This window comes from Hylobates moloch, unplaced genomic scaffold (genome assembly GCF_009828535.3).
Source record: "Hylobates moloch isolate HMO894 unplaced genomic scaffold, HMol_V3 SCAFFOLD_3, whole genome shotgun sequence".
In the NCBI taxonomy this organism is placed as follows: Eukaryota; Metazoa; Chordata; class Mammalia; order Primates; family Hylobatidae; genus Hylobates; species Hylobates moloch.
In genome coordinates, this window is record NW_026652278.1 from 106,503,039 (window position 1) to 106,516,102 (window position 13,064).

Consider the following 13,064-nt stretch of genomic DNA (forward strand, 5'->3'; position numbering starts at 1 on the left):
AGCAAGAGCCAATAGCAGGCAGATTGAAAGGATTGGAACACAGTTGTTGGTCGAAGGCTGGGGGTAAGTTGGAACAAGCAGCCCAAATGGTTTTAGGTTTTAGAGAAGGCTTTTAGTTTTTGCCCTCTCTTCCTAGCAAGAGAAGAAAGGGTCTAGGAATTCTCAACGTTGGGCTTTGGGTGGGTGGGTAGAGAATGTTAGAAATCTATGTTGTTCACTCTTCTATGTAAGAGGAGAAGAAATACCCAAGGTAGGCTTTGGACAGGTCCTGAATAGAAGTTACCTTGTTCGCTGCTCTCTCTTCTAGGCAGAAAGAGAAAGGATTAATTAGTTCCCAAAGCTGAAGCAGGCTTTGGATATTGCAGCTGCTAAACTGCTTGGACCTGAAGGGAGCGGTATCGCACTTACTCAGGTGGGAACCCTTTGTTGGCTTCCTGATCGCTCACTCCCACTCTGATCTCAGCTCCTTGAAGGTTTTGGGGTGGGGCTCAGGTCTTCTCGTCACCAGAAGGCGGAGATAGCTCTACACACTCATCCCTTTATGCTGGGAGAACTTTGGAAGGGAGGAATTCACTTGATACCTCTGTTGGACATAGGTATAATGTGCCTAGTTCTGTGGCAGAAACGGATGTGGGACTCGGGTATGGAGAAGGGTGCCAAGAAAGTAAAATGCGGAGTTATGGTTGCATATGAGTTCAGAAAGAAATAGCCCTAGCACAGCCGGGATGCTGAGAAGTGCAGAGGCAAGGGGCCAAATAAAAAGGTAAGGGGAAAAACCTCTCCACCCACCCGCCTCACCTAGTCTCCACTGCCACTGCAGCCGCCATTGCTCCCAGCTGGGAAAGAGCAGGATTCCTCAGCAGCTGTGACCTTAATCTCTGAAACACTATGTTAACTGTTAGGACTTGGAGCAAGACTTGGAGCAAAACTTGGAGGATAGAAAAAAAAAGTTTAATAAAACACTGTATTGTTTTGTTGCTATCATGTCTGACTGTATAGTAGAAATAATTGCAGGACTTTTTATGCTTGTAATTCCCCACCTCATAGGTGCTAGAGGGGATTATTTAATTAAGAATAGCAAAAGATAGAGAAGTTTTAGTGGGATTTGCCTTAGAGACAGAATAACACTCTGACTGAGGACTTAACGCTATTTGCCCAAAGGGAGCCTCTGGAAATTCTGGTGATAATGACATAAAAAATATGATTTCAGATACTAAATTAAATCAAGAGTTTTTTAAAAACCTTGGTTATAAAAAGGTTTTTTTCTCACAGTTGTTTAGGATTTAGAAGGTCAGCTGAAGGTATTCCTTATTCATAATTCTCAAAGTTGAAATACTTTAATTCTTAAAACATTGTTTCTAGAGAGATTAATACGACAGAAGTGATATTAAAAATTATTTTTGGATTTTTATGCTGAAAGACAAATTTTACTTTTCTTTGATTATGCAATAAGATGCTCTCTACTTATAATTATTGGCTGAAGAATTTCTACAAAGAGTGGATAGGTAGACATTTCTAATAAGCCTTTGTTATTCTCTTGTTTGTTTTTCAATTATTGGGATTGATTTTATCTAAAACTGCATAAAACAACTGACAAAAAATGTTATAGGATTGCAGTAAATTTGAGCATAAGGCAATTTCAAATCATAGCTATGAAATTGAAAGGTAGGTAAATATGTTCAAATCTACCTAATCCCCAAAGGCAACATTCAGGTTCTGTGCTTTAAATAATACCATGTTTAACCAATGAATCAACCAAATTCATAGAGATGCTATGACTAGTAAAATATTTAAGAAAAATATATCTTTAAAAAAGCAGAATTTCTGCTCTGCCAGATTGGAGAGGTTTGTAATAAAATACCCAAGGATGTGAGGTATATTCCATTTGGCTTTATAATTCTATGAAGACATAGAGGTTTATTTTCTAATTATATTTTTTTCCTTTCACGATTTGGTACAAAAAAATATTGACAATTTAAGCCCTCATCTCTTTTTTCTGGGAACTCATTTATGCTAATGTATTCTGTAATATTCCAAGTAGCGTTAGAATAATCATGTTCTATCCTGTTATGTAATAAAGATGATAGATAAAATTTGCTCTCAATTTTGTGTAATTTTTGCTTCGCTTTTGCTGTAACACCACCATGTTGCTATAAGTATACATTATTAGTTTTTTATAGTGTTAGAAATTTCTGCATTTCATATCATTGCTGTTAAAGGTATTAAGGATGACTAGTTCTATTTTTCAACAATGAAATCCTTGTACCAGAAATGGAAAGTGGAAACTTAGACAAATGTGTTTGAACATATGGATAAATGTGATTATCTTATGTATTCACTCAAAAACATTGAGTGCTAAGTATAAGTAGGACATCATTTTACATACTGGCCATGCATATGTAAACAGAACTTACAGAAATCACTTTTCTTAAGAAGTTTATATTCTAGGGGAATGAAACAGACAGTAAGGAAAACTTGTGAGTAAAATCTGAAGCATATTAAATGCTAACGAGAAAGATCAAGCAGGAAAGTGGGGTAGCCGTGGTGGGAGGATGGCGGAGATGAAGTGTTTGATTATTGGGTTCATGGCTGCATCTTCTAGGAGAATGTGCACTACCTGAAGGTAGGGGCACTACCCAAAGGCAAGGACTCTGCGTGATGTCACTTGCCATCACATCCCGATGCACACCATTACATGGGGCACTTAACAAATGCTGAATGAATGGATGGATAAACTTGGTGTAGAGTGAATCCTCCCCTTATCCTGATCTACTCTTTTTTCACACTACTTTATATGGTATATAATGTTATAATTAGTTATGTTTATTATTTATTGTCTGCTTCACTCAGCTAGAAGATAACCTGCCCAAGGGTAAGAATTTTTATTCATTTCATACCCTGATATATCCCAAGATCCTAGAATATTGCCTGAGAGAGTAAGATGCAGCAAGTTTTTGTTGAATGAATGAATGAATTCTATGAAGTCATTGTATGAGGAAACGATGTAGCTATTAGTTCACCACAGAGGAATTGTGCTGCTTTTGGCAAGGAAATTTTTTCCTGCCAACCTCATGCATTCTGCCACTGACAGATTCACAATTTGTATGTTCAAAAATCGTATGAATAAAATGCTTAGGAAGCTGATCCTGATGAGAAATTCATGTGCCTTAGAAAATCAAGAAACACCTGCACGTGAAAATATATAGCATTTTTAGTTATATTAGCTTAAACCTGGAAACAACCCAAGTGTCCATTAACATGTGAAAAGATAAAAAATGGCATATCTATATAATAAAACACTGTTCAGTAATATAAAGAAATAATGTGGAGATGTGCGCACTAATATGGTATATTCTCACAGAGGAATGTTGAAAGTACAAAAAAGTATTATTATTCAACTATCAATGACAGTGTTCCTCTGTTCTTAAGAATTTTAAAAGGGGCCTGGTCAAGAAAACAAAAATATCCATTCAATTTTTTAAAAAAGGAAGCAAGAGTATGTAAAAACAGATGAAACAAGTTCTTTAGTTAGACTTGACACTTGACAGACCTGGGGTAGATGTTTTCACTGGCTGAAAGGTACGACAAATGTTTTTGTTGTTGATGTTTTCATTGGAAAAAAATGTTTTTATATCCCTTCTCAACCCAGAAACATAGCCATATTCAAAAATTATTTTCTGACAAAGCTAATGAGAGTTTCTTTTGAAACCCTAAGAAAGATCAGAGGTTTAAAAGAGGTGCAGTTTACACTTGAAAGAACCACAGGCAGCCTAGAAACGCATCCTGAAGATCACAGTTTAGGAAACTAACACCTGAGAATGAATTCCCCATATTAACATGGTATCAGTGATTAGGGCACAAAACTTAAGGACACAGTATTTTCCTTCTTGGTCATCTTGAAATTCCTAGTGATTTGCTGACAGCATTTTTAGAAACATTTTTGTTCATGACTTATACATGACTATTAGATTATATTTTAATTTCTTGAGGGCAAGACACTGAGACTTCTCGTAAACCACATCCTGCTTAGAGCCCTGGGCAGGTGGCAGGTACTCTCTAAAACAGTGATCAACATCCATGAAGCCATTTCCAGTAGAATACTGTGGGCTAAATTATTTTCACTGAGATTATAATCATTTATAGAGAACTTAGAATTACATCACAATAAGTGATACCTACTGGTATTTCATAATCCTAATTTGCCTCTTTGCTTCTTTTTTTGTCTTTCTAGGAACTTCTAGACGATTCTATGTTTACACTATGTTTCCAATAACAGTATAGTTCCTCAGAACCCTAGTCCTGTGCATTGTTCCACAGAGAGCAGTTTTGTGGTGAAATTATGAAATACTGTATAACATTTTCCTTCTGTCAGGGTTACAATATAAGCTAAGATTTTTAAAATTCTAAGAAAAATCTGCATTAAAGTGACTCCTTTGACTTCCTTTAACCCAGCATCTCCCAAACTTACTTTCTTCAGAACTCTTTTTTAGTGTAAAGATGTTTATTTTTAAAAAATGTAAAAGATGCCATCTATTTTTAAAAAATGTAAAAGATGCCATCTATTTTAAGACATGTTATTTTTGTGCCACCAGGACAGGAAAACATGAACAATATGCCTTTATTTTTAAGACTCATTTAAAAGATACTGTCGACAAAACACAAACTTTAGGAAATACAACTTTATAAAATAAAATGGAGCCATATATTCTAGAAACAAAATATTAAAATTAAAATCCTTTAAATCATCTTACCCAATTTAGTAATTTCAGTACTAGATTACAGATTCTTTTATACATTTTCAGAAACTGTGAGCTGTGATATAATATTGTGATATAAATGGATTATATCACAGTCCTTTGAGCTGTGATGTAAATGTATTTAATGGTATGCCGTCATACCACCACACACATTTTCTGATTACAGTTATAACTTCAAAGATCACAATTCTAGCTATCTGTGACTTTTCAAGTGCATACTGTGAGCTTCGAGGCCTCTGCATTAGAAGAGGGCACTTCAAAGAAAACACCAGGGTCTACAGGACCCACACCAATCTATGCTCATTGATGACCCATGATAAACTTCATTACTGATAATACTCCTTTAATTCTCCTTATGACGTTTGCATGTGGGGTTTCCAAGCAAGATTACTCACTCCAGGCAGGAGCCATATCTTCCATTTCTCTGTATCTCCCCACAGTGTCCACTTTGTATAAGAGTAAGGTTATTACTTTTAATGGGAAAAACCGCAACTACTTTTGCACCAACCTAATATAAATGTTATTTATTATTATGGGAACGTTTTTCTCCATGTCGTAGCCAAGTGGAAGCATCTATCTGTAAAATCATATTATATGACTGTGGTTGTTAGCAAACCATTCCTTCAATTGCCTGTTAGTAAAGATTTTTATTTTTTAGGACGAATGATACAATTTTAGCTAGAAGTTAGATCAGAAAAGCCACAGTAAATTTTCTAGTGCCATAAAGTAAATCATTTTAATAATTAAGATACATAAATAGTTTATGATAGAAACAATAAAGTTGCCTCAACTCTGCGCAAACATCGAATTTCCAAGTAATTTGTAAGGAAGGAATATATTCATCTTATTACATTCAAAATCTTGGTTGAAAAATGATGATTATAATGTTTTCTGATGTTTTTTATAGTCTATGAATTCACACAGTATTACATTAATTTATAGTATTACAGTGCTTTGTAATTTGAAGAAATGAAATAAAATTCTTCTAATGGTATACAGGAAATAAAAATAAAATAAAGTCATTTGCATAACTTTATGAAAACAATAATATTTTTCTGTAAAAATAAATTAGGTTTTTTATACTGAAATGTTCTTCTATTAAAGTGTTTAGAAAATAGTTACATTCATTGTGGGCAGTGTGCTCAAACATTCTTATTTGCCATTGCCTCATGCATCATAAAATGAGGTGCAAGCTGTTCACATGTGAGAAAAACAGCTTTTCACAGGAAAAGAAACATATATATATATATATGAAATAGAATTAATTAAAAAACCCAAGTGTCATATGACAGACATACAAAAATTCACCAAGAAAATATATTCTTCAAGGCCTTTGAGGTGACACAGTCTTTGACTATAATTTATCAAAGGTAGTTTTAATCATGCTACCCTGTAACTTCCATCAAATTAGCATGCCTGCGGATGGTAGGTTATTGTTCTCCTCCTGTAATTTAAAGCAGTGTTTGGTCAGTTGACTGAAGCACAGCAGTCAAACTCAGGACTCACCACGTTTTCTAAAGGAGCAAGAGAAATAAACATCTCCACTCTAAGTGTGGCTTGCAAGAGTAGCACCTTGGCACTGAGCAGGACAGTTTTCGGTGTGGCGGCCAGGTGGCAGAAGTCTCTGGAGTGGCACAGCATGAAAACAAGCCTGACATTTAGGCCAGCGATATTATCGAGCCAAATTTGCTGGTTTACCTAGGAAACAGATGAAAGATAAGAACTGATTAAAGTTTAACCAAACAGGAAATATTTGTGCTTATCCACAAATAATACCTGAATGGCAAGTTGAACCTGAGACTGCTTTCTGCTGTTTCTTCTTCTTTATTTTGCTTTTCTTTTGCTTTTTCTCAGCCTGATTTTTGCTTGGCTTCTTTTTCTTGGTTTCCTCTTTATACCATGGTCCCCAGACCCCTCCGTTGAGCCTAGGGTTACTTCTGGGGTCTTTGGGGGGATACCTGACCGGCACTGCAGTTTTGTTGAACTGTGAGAGCCTCCGTAGGAGCTTCTTCACGATTCCTGGATACCTGTTAGATAGGTCCACCCTCTCATATGGGTCAGCTGTGATGTTGAAAAGCCATACACTTTTGCCAGTTGACAAGGTAATCCGTTCATTGTGCCACCGGTTCGGTCCCAGGTTGCTGAAAGACTGAGGGGGAACCCAGTCGCTGTAGCCAGGATTTCCTGTAAGCAACTTCCAGTGCTGCACTCTGATGGCTGACTGGATTGCAGTGTTCCAGATCCCATAGCCTGCTGCCCAGGAGCCATTTTTTGCCTTGGTGTATATGGGGTCAATGTTATGCAAAATATCTACTCGGGGTGAGCGAAGACCCTCACTTATGGTCTCCCAGATATCATAGCCATCTAGTTGAATGTCCTCATCAATCTGTCCTTCAGCCAGTGAAATCAGAGTGGGGTACCAGTCAGTGATGTGCACAAGTTCCTTACACACTGTTCCCTTGTTTTTCAGAAGTGGGCTATGCACAAAGCCTACAGCCCGGATCCCTCCTTCCCAATATGTTCCTTTGCTACCTCTGAGAGGCCAGTTACTCCCTCCTGCTGTAGGCTGGCCACCATTATCTGAAGAGTAAATGATAATGCTGTTGTTATAGAAACCATAAGTCTTTAGAGCCAATGTCACGTTGTTGATTGCTTCATCTAAGCAGGAAAGCATGGCAGCATATCTCCTCCTGTTTATGTTGATAATGGATCGGTAGTGTTCAAAATACCTGCCAGGGGCTTGCAGTGGTGAATGAACAGCTTGATAGGCAATATATAAAAATATAGGCTTTGTGGGGTTATGAGAAGCTAAGATTTGCTGTACTCTCTGAGTGTACATCTGTGTGGAGTATATGCCATTGTCATAGTCCCAGGCAGCATTGTCGTTTTCATACAAGTCATAGCCACACATCCCAGGACTGTCACATTTGTAGTGTGTATAGTAATCCCCACTTCCCAAAAGGGAACCAAAAAAGGTATCAAATCCTCTTCTGGTGGGCATGCATTCTTTTCTGTAAAAACCCAAGTGCCATTTTCCGACCATATGCGTTGAATATCCAACCTCCTTCAGTTTCTGAGGTAGGGTGGCATTGTCCAGAGGTAAACAGTTGGGTTGGGTAGGTCTTATGATAGAATGTTGAAGTCCGGTGTGTATCTGATACCTTAAGAAAAGAGAAAAAATTTGTTATCAGGGCAGGATAAAAGAGATATTCTACATAAAACAATGATCCCTAAATTAAAAAATGTTTCTATGGGCATCATTGTTAAATTATAATTGACCCCAATGATAAATGACCAATTCAGCATTTCTGCTCTTTACTCACAAGTCTTACTCTAATTAACTTCCTATTTAACATTTGAAATACATTTCAATCTAAACCAGTACTTTTGAAACTAAAATTTTGCCACTTATCTCAAAGTCTTTTTGAGATGGAGTCTTGGTCGTCACCCAGGGTGGAGTGCAGTGGCATGATCTTGGCTCACTGCAACTTTCACCTCCTGGGTTCAAGTGATTCTCCTGCCTCAGCCTCCCGAGTAGCTGGGATTACAGGCATGCACCAACATGCCCAGATTTTTTTTTTTTGTATTTTTAGTAGAGACAGGGTTTCACCATGTTGGCCAGGCTAGTCTCGAACTCCTGACCTCAAGTGATCTACCTGCCTCGGCCTCCCAAAGTGCTGGGACTACAGGCGCGAAGCCACTGTGCCCAGCCTCAGAGTATTTTAAAGTTCTTGTAGTGGAATTAATTTGAATAAACTTTAATCTCTTAATTACATGACTGAAAACTGACAAGGTAAGAGAAAAGATATACAGAATCAGAGTGTTATTTTTATTATTACTTTTAACCTAGGGGCCTTCTAAATCATTAGCTCCTAGTTTCCTGAGATCATTTATTTCAAGCTAACTCTGAAGTACTAAAAATACAAGGAAAATTATAGAAAAATCTCCTGTTTGATTGTCAAACAATAGTTCATTCTTTTTTTTGAGATGGAGTCTCGCTCTGTCACCCAGGCTGGAGTGCAGTGGCGTGATCTAGGCTCACTGCAAGCTCCGCCTCCCGGGTTCACGCCATTCTCCTGCCTCAGCATCCCGAGTAGCTGGGACTACAGGCGCCTGCCACCACGCCCAGCTAATTTTTTTGTTTTTTTTTTAAATTAGAGACGGGGTTTCACCGTATTAGCCAGGATGTGCTCAATCTCCTGACCTCGTGATCTGCCCATCTCGGCCTCCCAAAGTGCTGGGATTGCAGGCGTGAGCCAACGTGCCCGGCCCTTAATCTCTAATCTGTTAAATCTCTGAAACGAGAAAGAGGTTTCTGACTACACAATACATTATTGTTTAAAAATCATTTTAGAATAAATGTTTTAGCTAGTGCTACAAATTATATTTTTCCAAAAATAACAGGTAATAAATCCTTATGTATGTTTCCCACAATGTCTCTTTTTAAAAAACTATAATCACTTATAAAATAGTCTAAGAAAGCATAACACTTTCTAATATGTTAAAAATTAAGTGAATGTTAATTTCTTGCATTTTTCTCTTTCCAGTGGTATTTGCCAAGGGCGTTTTCCAAGAAGGGATTATTATTACACAAGTGTATGAATTTTCACTTGGGCCAGGATATACTAGTTAGTTTCTGATATTTAAAAATTGATTCTGTAGTTATAAGTTGAAAAACACTTTCAAAATAGAAAATATAGAAATGAAAATAAAATTAAGGTTGCAGAAAATTGTCAGGGTAAATATGTAGATATTCTTGGAATCAAGTTACAAAAAAAATATTGGGGTCAAAAGCAACTTTTTTCACAGTGATTTAACCTGAAAGGCCAACATGTTATACATGCCTTGGATGAATAGTTCAATTTATTTTTAATGTTTTAATGATAGCATTATGAAACTATGAGCTTTTTGAAGTGTTAATTGCAACACACACTGATGTTTCTGTGGGCGCTGGAGTGATATCTGATCACTATTGCAAAGCAGCTTTCACATGGACCCTGTTTATTCCACTGATCATTTAGCTGTCAGTTTTGCAATAGTCATGATCGTGGTAATTTAAAATGTAAGAAATTCCCAAAGAAATAATCATTTCATAAACATCATAAAAGTACCAAGTTTAGAAGGCATTGTTACTGTTCTTGATAATTTTTTTATTTTTTATTTTTTTAGACAGAGTCTCACTCTATCACCCAGGCTGGAGTGTAGTGGCACGATCTTGGCCCACTGCAACCTCCGCCTCCCAGGTTCAAATGATTCTCCTGCCTCAGCCACCTGAGTAGCTGGAATTACAGGTGCATACCATCATGCCTGGCTTATTTTTGTATTTTTAGTAGAGATAGGGTTTCACTATGTTGGCCAGGCTGGTTTCGAACTTCTGACCTCAGGTGATCCACCTGCCCTGGCCTCCCAAAATACTGCCACTGCACCTAGCCTGTTCTTGATAAGTTTTGGACCAGTCCAGGATCCAAAACATTCAATTGTGAAAAAACTAATTTTTTAACAAGTAAATGTTTTCTAAAATTAGAAAAAAAAAACAATTTTTCACACAAGTACATCACAAATTAGTAAATACCCACTAATGAAAACTTGGAGGAAATTAAAAAGGGAGATATCTATATGGGTAAAAATTTTGGGAATCATTAATGGGGATGAGTTATTAACAAAATAATTATGTTATGCAGAAAATGGATTTGACTGGAATGTCTATTTAATTCATCAAATGGTAAACCAATTAAGCATTTCTAATTAAATTGGTCATTTTCTCACCTATTGGCAAAGGCAACAGGAAAAGAGGCTTACGAAAAACATAAAATACAGGAAACGTTTGCAGAAAAAAAAAGAAAGCAAGAAGAGATTTACTGCTTTCAGAAAATGGTGTAGCGTTCACAGATAAATAGGAGTTCAGAGCTATTAATCAACTATAAGGTTTCTGTCTTCTCTAGAAAGGAGAATGGTTTTTAAATTGGAAAATTTAAAACCAGCAACATAAAAGTTTGACAGCAGCTTATAACAGGTAAGAGGTTTTCAGAGCAGCTCCTGCTTAAATGAGTTCCAGCTTCTGTGGTGGAATAGGAGGAAGTTTCAGTTAATTTGGGGTGTGGGTTAGGGGTGTAGGTTTTGGAATCAAACAGACCTGGGTTTGAATTTGCTCCACTGCTTATTATCTGTGTGGTTTTGGGAAGTACTTAATCCCTCTGATCCTCAGTTTCCTCATCTGTAAAATAGGGATAATAATACATATTGGGTTGCTGCAAGCATTGGAAGGGAGCAGAGTCTAGTAAGGAAAGTACATTTATTCAATGATAGCTTTAACAATTATCCCAGAATGCTGAATTGGGTGTCACTAACATTTGCATAACACTTTTGAATTTATAGATTTTTTTATATGCATGATTGCATTTAAGTTTCACTACAACAGTGAGAAGTCAGATTCTTTAAGTTCATTTTATAGATGAGAAAATAGAGACGTAGAGAAGTTGTGGTTTTCTCCCCAGCACCCTCAACCTGCCCCACCAGGCTGTGAAACGGATTCCTGATCAGCAGTGGCAAAGTCCGATGCGCTCTCTGTTCTTTTTAAGAGTTAATATCAGTACTTTTTGAAAAATCAAGGAGCAGAGGAAAGATGCCAGAAGTCTTCAGAAGCAAATCTGTTCTAACTTTCCAATTAAAGAAAGGAAGGATTTGTAAACCGGATAGTGAGACTTATGTTGATCCCAGAAAAATTTGAGAATGATTTTTTTAAAGTACGTGATTTGTGAGCATTTCAAAAATAACAAATGGGACAAAGTCAAAAAAGAAAAATCCTGCCAAGTTAGCTTCATTGTCTTTTTTAAAAAAGGATCAGCATTAGGTAAATAGCTTAGGAATGATTTAGCATTTGAAAGGGCTGCCCATTATTCTTTTTTACTAAAATAATGAAAAATCAACTGTATGCTGGCACTTTAGTTGGGGGGTAAGAATGATAATCTTACACTTTAATGAAAGTGAATATAATATGAAAATTTTTTTTACTGATATACTCTTCTCTGGCCTCCACAACTCTGTGGGGCAGGTAGGAGTGTTTCATTTAATCGAAAAAAAGAAAAGAAAGAAAAACAACTCAGAAAATAAGTCCTCACAGCACTATCCAAAATAGCAAGACTTGGAATCAACCTGAATCCCCATAAATAGGAGATTGGATAAAGAAAATATGGTACATATAACCCCCACAGAATACTATGCAGCCATAAAAAAGAACAAAATCATGTCCTTTGCAGTAACGTGGATGCAGCTGGAGGCCATTATCCTAAGTGAATTAACACAGGAACAGAAAACCAAATACCACATGTTCTCACTTATAAGTGAGTGCTAAACTTTGATTGCACATGAACACAAAGAAGGGAACAAAAGACACCAGGACCCACTTGAGGTTGGAGGATGGGAGAAGGGTGAGGCTTGAAAAACTACCCATCGGGTACAATGCTCACTACCTGGGTGACAAAATAATCTGTACACCAGACCTCCATGACATGCAATTTATCCATGTAACAAAACTGCACATGAACCCCTAGAACCTAAAATAAAAACTGGAAGGAATTAAAAGAAAGAGACTAAGGAGACATGACAATTAAATGCAATATGTGGTTTTGAATTGGAATAGTTTCAATAAAGAACGTATTTAGAGAACTGGCAAAACTTAAATGGGATCTCAGGATTAAAATGGAATAACAATGCTTCAAGATTTTGATGGTTTTGTGGCTAACATAGGAGAATACTCTTGTTTGTAGGAAATACTAAAGTATTGAGGGTGATGGGACATCACATTGGCTCTTAACTCTCAATTCGGGAAAAATGCTATTTGTGCTGCACTTGCAATTTTTCTATAAGATTGTCTCAAAATTTAAAACAAGATGTAAGAAAATCTAACTGGGATAAATAAAAGATATTTTATTTAAAAATCAATTTTTTACATGTTAGCTATATAAGACTACATAAACGGATCTGAGAAGTTGAATATATTAGACTACAAATTTAATAAAAAGCAAAAGCGACAAATGAGAGCTATAGTTGTAATTAATCTTTACATTATATAAAGGCAGTGTGCAAATTCTGACGAGTAATAATCCCATTATGTTAATTAGAACACATCTGAAAAATAGTATTCAATATTTAAGCATGTACCCCTAATATATGCACATTTACTTATTTATAAATTACCCTTATGCATATTGTATTAATTTAGGAACATTATAAAACTTACACAGAGTAGAAATTAAAAGGGATGAGATAAAAAGAAATGTAAGTAGAATTTCTTATATTTCTTTTTGT

The 13,064-nt window shown here is 36.4% G+C and overlaps 1 protein-coding gene across 1 annotated transcript in view; it reads right to left on the reverse strand.

Moving 5' to 3' along the window:
• Positions 1-5,226: 5,226 nt before the first annotated feature.
• ARSJ (arylsulfatase family member J) overlaps positions 5,227-13,064 on the reverse strand; it is a gene marked incomplete at its 5' end in the record, with an annotated part of 76,200 nt that continues 68,362 nt past the window's right edge. Inside the window, 2 exons of the mRNA XM_032146279.2 lie at positions 5,227-6,455; positions 6,534-7,918. Coding sequence (XP_032002170.2) covers positions 6,430-6,455; positions 6,534-7,918 — 1,411 coding nt within the window. The remainder of the gene's footprint in view (positions 6,456-6,533; positions 7,919-13,064) is intronic.